The sequence below is a fragment of the Nicotiana tabacum genome, chromosome 6 (genome assembly GCF_000715075.1).
Source record: "Nicotiana tabacum cultivar K326 chromosome 6, ASM71507v2, whole genome shotgun sequence".
Classification (NCBI taxonomy): Eukaryota; Viridiplantae; Streptophyta; class Magnoliopsida; order Solanales; family Solanaceae; genus Nicotiana; species Nicotiana tabacum.
This window is the reverse complement of record NC_134085.1, coordinates 42,125,444-42,135,285: the sequence shown is the minus strand read 5'-3', so window position 1 is coordinate 42,135,285 and position 9,842 is coordinate 42,125,444. Positions and strand designations below refer to the sequence as shown.

Genomic DNA, 9,842 nt, shown 5'->3' with positions numbered 1-9,842 from the left:
TTTAAAGTGTGGATTAAATACCTTGTTGTGCTTATGTATTGAATGATTTTTTTCTTTTATGAAGTGAGTTATTGTTACTTTAATTATTCTTGTTCTTTAATGTTTCCAAAGGGACTAGCTAACCCTAGGACTCGCCCACTAACTCCGAATTAATTTTGGAAGATAATTTGGGGTTGGGAAAGATTAATTAACAAGAAGTTGAGGTTTTAACCCTCATTTTATAGATTCTACCTAGGGATAGGATTGAACTACTTGTAACCATTTCGGGTGTACTTATCCTCTTAATTTGGTTAGAAATAATTCAATTATGAAGTCTTGTTAGTCTTCGGAAGAAGTTAATTAAGAATTATCATCCGTGGCTAATTAACATAAACTCGCTCATATTTGTAAAATCATGAAATACATTGGATCATTACTTGAGTGTAATTCCCGATGCATTCATACTTGTAGCCATTGATCATTTTACTTACTTTCTAGGTTAGTTTACTTTTCCGCATTTAGATATTAAACATTTTCTAAACCAAAATCTAAGTGTTTGGCATTGCGCGATAAGTGATAATTCTCTTACATTCCTAACCGCCTACATATTGTTCTCTGTGGGATTCGACCCCGACTCATAGTTGGGTAAATTATATTGCGTGCGATCGTGTCCATTTAATTTTTAGTAGTGGATTTGGACGTCATCAGCAGATTGACACACTAGACTAATTAACTAAAGAAAGTTCAAATTATGTCATGGATTCATCCTAATATCATGAAGCACTTCAAACAAGTTGAGATGATTGTTATAAAACCTCAAACAATCACTAAAGGGGTATGAGATCAAGTGAGCATGCTGAGTGACAAAATAGCAGAGAAACATATCACAGGTTAATACAAATGTGAGGCCTTCATTATAGAGATTCATGACAAAGTAGGTAAGCATATTCATGAACACTCAGGCATAAATACACAAGCTTAGAGATAGACAATCTTAGAACTAGCAGCATTAGGAGAAGTTAAATGCTAAAGAGACTCAAAACGAGTGTAAAGTTAACAGAGTTGTGCATAAAATTAACCCAAAGACACACTTAGACATAGATTTCAAAAGTGAGAATACACGCAAATCAGAGACACACAAAAAATGAATTGCAAAAGGTCAAGCGATTTACCAGTTAAACGGACAACAATAAGAACAAAAGATCCACAAGAACCCAGAATCTCAATGTCTCAAAGTTCCTAAGAGCTTCAAAAGAACCCCGGGCAATGCTCGCACCAAGAGAAAGTTCGAACAATAGAATCTCAGTGGCCTTAGCTTTCCGCCGGCCAAAAATAAAGTACGCAACAAGATAATGAGGGAATCACAGAACAAAGCACAAATTTTTAGTGAAAGTGTCGATTAAAAGTCTAGTCTCGAAGGGGGATAGGGAGGGGTTTATATAGTGATAGAAATCGGACAAGTAAACAAGGAAATATTGTAAAAGTCAAACATAAATAAGGAAGCAATAACATGCAGAATCAAGAAAAATCAGATAAGGGAATAAATAGGTAAACCCTAGTTGACAGAAATCAAATATTGGCCAAAAATCTTGGCTAATCGGACTCATATAACCATGGTCATGATGTATATGGACTAAATAACATCCATATTCAAGTGGTTGAAGTGGAATGGCAGTATTCTAAGAGATAGTACTTTCCATGTTTAGGCAAGTACTAGGTGATAACATAGTTTTGTAGAAAATAACGAGATAACACACAAAAGGTAAGGAAATCATGGAAAGAATTCATGCTTGAGACGGATTTGGAGAGATTTGAGAGGGTGGCTAGGTTTTCTGTGGAGAAGAGAAGAGAGAATTCAAAGGCGACGTCTAAGAAGAAATGGTAGGGTTTTGGGGTGGGTTAGGTTAATTTAAATGGGGGGACGAATGAGGACCGTTGATCTTGGCTGGGATTAAAAAATAAATGGGGCGGGTCGATTAGAACTGGTACCAACCGGGTTTTGTAAAGGGGTCGTTTGACTTTGGGCTAGGGGTTCTGGGCTAAGGTATTGGGCAATTCTTGGTCCGAAAATTGATTTAAAATTAGGCCATCCTTTTAAACACACGTAATTTACAAAAATAATTAGTAAATGAATAAATAATATTTTTATGCACTAAAATGATTAAAAATAATGACTTAGCATTAAAAAAAATATAAAATGCTATTTTTAACACAAATAGTATAAATATAAGGAGCATTTGTATATGTGTATAGACTATTATCGCAAAATTAGATAAATAGCTTTAAAATGTGAACATAATTATATGAAATGAAGTGAAAATATTATGAGACATATATGAGGATACAAAAATAGTAATTTTGGATGATTAAATTACCACAAATAATTCAAAGGAGTAATTACTAATTATTTATGTAATTTAAATGCAAGAAAATTTATTTAAAAGCTCTAAAAATTATGGAAAATTATACAATTTGTAAACTAAATAATGATGCAAAATTGATGTTTTTAAAGTATATATACATTTTGAAAAACATGAGGGCAAAATTGGGTATCAACAGCTGCCCCTCTTTACCCAGAAACAATGAAAGAGTTGTCGAGTAAAGAAAACGATGACCAATTTTAGCTGAATTAAATGAGGGATGTTGTGAATTGAAAAAACATGGGGGCCGAACCTTGGTTCCTGAGTTTCCTACGTATCCAGGTGTTACGGGAATCTGGACGTGTGTAGTTCTGGATCCAACGATGAACAAAGCCGATGGAGTTGTTATAGGAATGGTCGTATGTTTCGGAAAGGGTTCTTTTGGGTAAGATAGTATCCAATGAATTTATGTGAAGTCATGAATGGAATCTGAAACATTACGGATGTGTTATACAACAAATATCTGAACGGTCATAGAGTAAAAAGCGGGTAATTGATGGTGGTCGGTTATGTTTGAAACAATTGCAGGATGTGAACGTTGTGAACAGAAACCGGACCAAAGATTGCTCCTGTTTGTAGAACGATTACTTCCTGGATTACCTGCCAAACTTAAAACACGATGCATGCAAATATATATGGATTATTGCGAGAATTTAAACATGATATAAATTTCCTTTTGACCATGAAGGTTGTCTTTGGACGGTGAGGATGATATCCTTAGACCATGACGTCCTGGGCCATGAATCGTGTGATAAGGGATTTGCAGGCCATGAAATGATGTCCTCAGGCCTTGAGGATGGTGCCTTTGGACTATGACGCCTTTGAATAATAATGTGCACTTTTGAGAGATCCTCAGGCCATGGAATGGTGTCTTTCGGCTATGAGGATGATATCTTAGGACTATGACGCCTTTGGACAAAATGGTGATGTTTCACTCCATGAAATGCAAAGATATGATACTTGGCCATGTGGGAAATAAAACAATATAAGGCTTAGTCCTGTATAAGATGAGGGCAGTGCTTAGCCCCAGGTGAATAGAGGATAGTGCTAAGTCTTAGATAGCATAATGGAGATAGTATTTAATCTTGAGGAAAAGGCAGTGCTTAACCTTATGCAATTAGGGAGGCAATGCTTAGCCTCATGCAGGAATAGGAGACAATGCTCAGTCTCGATGCGAAGAAAGGCAGTGCTTAGCCTTATGCAATTAGGGAGGCAATGCTTAGCCTCATGCAAAGAGGAGACAATGCTTAGTCTCTTGCAGGGAAAGATAGTGCTTAGTCTTATGCAATTAGGGAGACAATGCTCAGCCTCATGCAAAGAGGGAGACAATGCTTAGTCTCATGCAAGGAAAGACATTGCTTAGCCTTAAGCAATTGGGGAAGCAATGCTTAGCCTCATGCAAAGAGGAGACAATGCTTAGTCTCATGCAGTGAAAGGCAATGCTTAGCCTTACGCAATTGGGGAGGAAATGCTTAGCCTCATGCAAAGAGGGAGACATGCTTAGTCTCATGTAGGGAAAGGCTAGTGCTTAGCCTTTTACAATTAGGGAAGCAATTCTTAGCCTCGTGCAAAGAAGAAGACAATGCTTAGTCTCATGTAGGGAAAGGCAATGCTTATCCTTATGCAATTAGGGAGGCAATGCTTATCCTAATACAAGAAAACGTTAAGTGATAGTGAGAAGTAAAGTATTTCTTAGTTGGAGATGTTCACGCTAGATACTTTGCTATCTTAAAGGCAGTGACTCGATGTATTTGCAAATATCGTTGTCTTATTGTGTCTGCATCCAAAGAAAAATTGTGAGTTCTATGGGGGAAGGTTGGTTTGCGCTTTCGTTTTCTTGCTCTATCTTTGCTCCTGCCTTGAGATCCTGTTTGAGTTACCCTGGGTAACATTTGGTTGTCATCGAAATAAAGTTTTCCAAAAATATGCATGTATTTGATAAATATAATTATTTGAAATGTAGTAGTATGCAATATCAAATAATTTAGATGAACCGATGACTGTGACATATTTTAGAGACCTTGTGACCTCCTTGCTTTAGAATTTTCAGGGTCCCCCTCAAAATTCTGCCCCACTTTAAATGCAATACTTTGGCTATTTCGCATATGACGAAGTTGGCTGAACTTTCTTCAGAATTTTTAGGGTCCTCCTTAAAATTCTGCCCAGTTTCTGATCATGGAAAAAATGAAGATTTTATTAAGATATGACCGAATCCACAGGGCTGCCTACATATCTCCTCTTAAATAGAAATCGGGTCAAAGGTAGTTCAGTTACATCAAATGAAGAAATGTGAACAATCCTAAACATAGTATCTCTTGACTGTGTCTGAGTGGATAGGTTTTTGCCAAATTTCTCCGTCCATTTCTGCAAGTATGGGAGCTCCTCCCCTTAGTACTCGGTGAACAATGTAGGGACCTTGCCAATTGGGTGAAAACTTCCCCTTTGCTTCATCGTGATGTGGGAAGATCCATTTCAGCAACAATTGCCTCGGTGTGAATTGCCTTGGTCTGATGTTTTTGTTGAAATCTCTTGCCATTCTGTCCTGGTAGAGTTTACCATGACATACTTCATTCATTCTCTTTCCATCAATGAGGGCCAGTTGTTCATAGTGGCTTTGTACCCATTCTGTATCACTGAGCTCAACTTCTTGTATGATTCTTAGAGAAGGGATTTCTACTTTAGGAGGGATAACTGCTTTAATAAATAAGGAGTTGCCCCAGTTGATGTGCGAATTGTGGTACGATATCCAAGCAAAGAAAATGGTAGCTTTTAGTGCCATTGTTTGTAATTATATGCCATTTTCCTCAATATTTTCTTGATGTTTTTATTGGAGGCTTCTATAGCTCCATTCATTTGCGGCATGTATGCTGTGGAATTCTTATGCTTGATCTTGAAGGTCTCACACATAGCCTTCAATAGATCATTGTTAAGGTTGGCGGTGTTGTCGGTGATGATTGACTATTGTATTCCGAATCGGCAAACAATGCGATCATGAACAAAATCTGCAACAACCTTCTTAGTTATAGCTTTGTAAGATACGACTTCAACCCATTTTGTAAAATAGTCTATGGCCACCAGAATAAATCTACGCCAGTTTGAAATAGCGGGTTCGATTGGACCGATGACATCCATGCTCCAAGCGGAGAAAGGCTAGGGTACACTTGTTACATTTAGTTCATTGGGTGGGACTCCTATCATATCAGCATGTATCTGGCGTTGGTGACAATTCTGGATGTACTTGATGCAGTCTGTTTCTATGGTCATCTAGAAATACCCTGCTCTTAGTAGTTTGTTGGCTATGACAAAACAATTCATGTGCTGCGCGCAAGTTCCGGCATGTATTTCCTCGAGCAATCTGGATGCTTCCTTGGCATTGACACACCATAGTAACCCCAAGTCAGGAGTCCTTTTGTACAGAGTTCCTATGCTTTGAAAGAAGTGGTTGGCTATCCTCCGGAGTGTGCATTTCTAATTATGAGTTACTTGCTCTGGGTACTCTCCTTTTGGCAAGTATTCTTTGATATCGTGGAACCATGTATTTCCATCAATTTATTCTTCAACATGAGCACAATAAGCTGATTTCTTATGAATTCCTATTAGGATAGGATTGATGAAATTCTTGTCTGGGTGCTGCATCATGGAAGATAAAGTGGCTAATGCATCTATGAACTCATTCTGAATCCTCGAACATGTTTGAATTTTATTTTCGTGAACCTCTTGATAAGCTCTTGCACATAGTGTAGATATGGTAATATCTTGGTGTTCTTTATATCCCATTCTCCTAAGATCTGATGCACCAAAAGGTCTGAATCTCCAATCACCAAAAATTCTTGAACATTCATGTCAGGGCTAACCTGTGTCCCATGATACAAGCCTCAAATTCTTCCATTTTGTTAGTACATGGAAACCTAAGTTTTGCAGATACCGGATAGTGTTGGCCTATTTCTCACACTAAGATAACTCCAATACCCACTTCTTTAAAGTTTGTAGCTCCATCGAAGAACATTCTCCAACCATGGTATGCTTCAGTGATATCTTCTCCCACAAACGATACCTCCTTGTCGGGAAAATATGTTTTCAATGGTTTATATTCTCCATCTATAGGAATTTTTGCCAAAGGATCCACCAACACTTATCCTTTGACCACCTTCTGAGTTACATAGATGATATCAAACTCACTTAGTAATATCTGCCATTTTGCTAACTTTCCCATAGGCATGGCTTTCTGGAAAATATATTTCAGCGGATCCATCCTTGAAATGAGATATGTGGTGTAGGCATAGAAGTAGTGCCTCAACTTTTGAGCTATCCATGTCAGAGCGCAATAGGTGTGCTCTAGCAAAGAGTACTGTGCTTCATGGGGTGTGAATTTCTTACTCAGATAATATATGGCCTGCTCCTTTCTTCCTGTCTCATCGTGTTGTCCTAGAACACAACTAAAAGCCCCATCTAGTAGGGACAAATAAAACAACAAAGGTCTCTCTGGTTTCGGTGGGACTAGAACAAGTGGTTTAGATAAATACTCCTTGATTTTGTCGAAGGCCTTCTAGCATTATTCAGTCCAGCTTGTTGCAGCATCTTTCTTCAACATTTTGAAAATCGGTTCACATATCACAGTTGATTGTGCTATGAAATGGATGATGTAGTTGAGACGCCCTAAGAAACTCATCACATATTTCTTGTTCTTCGGATGTGGCAAGTCCTGGATAGCTTTGACCTTTGATGGGTCCAATTCAATCCCTCGGTGGCTGACGCTGAATCCTCGCAATTTTCTGGTGGGGACTCTAAAGGCACACTTTACGAGATTCAATTTCAGATTGTATCTTCGAAGCAGATCGAAGAACTTCTTCAAGTTTGCTATATGATCTGTGCTTCTTCTGGATTTGATGATGATGTTATCCATGTACACCTCTATTTCCTTATGTACCATGTCATGGAAAATAGTTGTCATAGCTCTCATGTAAGTGGCTCCAGCATTTTTCAAGCAAACAACATCATTTTATAGCAGTACATCCCCCATGGTATGATAAAGGCTATCTTTTGGCATCCTCTTCATCCATCCAGATCTGATGATACCCCACGAAGCAATCCACAAAAGACTGAAGTTCATGTTTGGCATAGTTGTCGATCAGTATGTGTATATTGGGCAATGGGAAATCATCTTTGGGACACGCGCTGTTTAAATAGCGATAATCGACACACATTCGGACTTTCCCATCTTTCTTCAAGACTGGCACGATGTTGGCCAACCAAATCAGATGCTCAACCACTCTGAGAACCTTGGCTTTGATTTGCTTAGTGACTTCCTCTTTTATTTTCAAATTCATATTTGGCTTGAATTTTTGGAGTTTTTGTTTTACAGGTGGACACATAGGATCGGTAGGTAGCTTGTGAGCCACTATGGATGTGCTCAAACCTGTCATATCATCGTAGGATCATGCAAAGATATCTTCATACTCTTTCAGGAATCGGATGCATTCTTCCTTCTTTGATGGTGATAGATGAATGCTTATATGTGTTTCCTTAACTGTTTCGGAGTCCCTTAGGTTAACTGTCTCGGTCTCATCCAAATTAGACTTAGGCTTATTTTCAAAGTTTTCCACTTCTTTGAGAATTGCCTTAGGTATTATATCCTCTTGCAGATCCTCTGAATCACTATCCTTATGTTGCGTTGTCTCATTACATGTCACAGTCATAGGTTCATCGGGATAAGTAATAATAATGCCGTAGAGAGAAAATGTAAAGAACAATAATAAATATTAAAAATAGCAATGTATTGATAAAAATCTTTAAAACGTCAAACAAGTACGGCTCAATTATTCGAGCAATTGTTTCAAAACATAATACGTTCAAAACAAAATATAGAAAATGTCTTAGATGCTCATAAAATTGCTTTTAAAAATAATTGATGCTAATTTCTAGGCTACCAGGAACTCGGTGGGCCCACGATGGTGCAACAGTCCAGTTCTTGAGAATAGCTCCTTTCTCCACAATCTGAATAGTAATTTCTTCCTCCTCCTCATCCTCCTCAACTATCGCACTGTAATCCATGTCTTCATCATCCAGAAATAACTTCCTTATGCCAGCTAAAGCATCATCTTCTCCAGACCCCCACATCATGTCAGCTTGATGAAATGTCTAGTGCAAATGTGGTATAGGTTGTTCCAGCGAATAATAAGGACCACGCCATGGAGACGACCAATCCCGGTACTCTTGCTAGGTGTATTCATACTCAAACCCAAAAGTTGTACCATGACACTTTAGCTGTACCAGTTTGGTGATCCCTTGGGGATTCTTGCCGAGACCCTTGCTAGGCTTATACCTTGTCCATAGCAATATGATTTTTATCTTGCTGCTCCACCATTTGTCCTTTTCAACTATGTTGATGCGCTCAATGCAATGGTATATTTCTCCACCCAGCTTCCTCATGTTATCGATGACTGGAATAGGCTGATTGGTATAGATGGGATTACTCCTGTCTCCAAGGATGATCACTTCCTGATGGTTCCATTCAAACTTCATAGCATGATGCAGAGTAGAAGCTACGGACCCAGCGACATGTATCCAGGGTCGTCTCAATAGTAGATTTTAGGTAGCAGATATATCTAGCACTTGAAACTCAATATCAAACCAGGTTGGGCCCATCTGTAGACTGAGGTTGATCTCTCCAATTGTGGCCCTCTGAGATCCATCAAACACCTTCATATTAATACTTCCTACTCGTATCTCATGCAGGATTTTACCCAGCCTCTTCAGAGTAGTCAGTGGACATATGTTGAGACTCGAGCCCCCATCTATCAGGATCCTAGCGATGTATTTGTCCTCAAATTCTATTATGATATGTAGTGCCCTATTGTGACTTAGTCCTTCCGGTGGTAGCTCTTCTTCATTAAAAGTGATTTTGTGGCTCTTCCATACCTGCCCAACCATGTTGGCCATTTCCCCACTGGTGATGTTGGTGGGTACATAGACTTCACTCAGTACCTTCATCAGGGCGTGCCTGTGTGTCTCAAAGTTTTGTAGCAGTGATAAAATGAATATCTGAGCAGGAGTTTTGTTCAAATGGTCAACTATAGAGTATTCTCTCACTTGCACTTTTCTCCAAAGGTTGTCAAGGCTAGTCTTAATGACGAGTGGATTAGATGCAGCTTCTTTTCTTGTGCCTCCCAAGTGCTCAGGTCTATAAACCCTGCAAGTTCTAGTCATGCCTTGTGCTGCACTTGTTTCTTCCATTTTCGCTTTTCCTTTCCTTCTTGCTCCGCAACATAATCCCACGGTATAACATCAGACTTATAAGATGGCGTAGGTGATACCACTATGGTGAAGGGTGTGGTCACCTCGACTTCAAATGGTGCTGGTGTGACTACTTCAACCTCGATCGGTGTCTGGGTTTGTACTACGATAGGCGTGAGAGTGACTAGATATGTTTTAGGATCATCCCTC

The 9,842-nt window shown here is 38.8% G+C and overlaps 1 protein-coding gene across 1 annotated transcript; it reads right to left on the bottom strand.

Moving 5' to 3' along the window:
- Positions 1-4,698: 4,698 nt before the first annotated feature.
- Positions 4,699-5,178, bottom strand: LOC142181780 (uncharacterized). Its single transcript, XM_075255306.1, has one exon. It carries the CDS (start codon positions 5,176-5,178, stop codon positions 4,699-4,701), a length of 480 nt encoding a protein of 159 aa, XP_075111407.1.
- Positions 5,179-9,842: the final 4,664 nt, after the last annotated feature.

What these genes read in the sequence shown, in the direction of transcription:
- LOC142181780 (XM_075255306.1), bottom strand. Translation starts at nt 5,178, where the DNA reads ATGGCACTAAAAGCTACCATTTTCTTTGCTTGGATATCGTACCACAAT.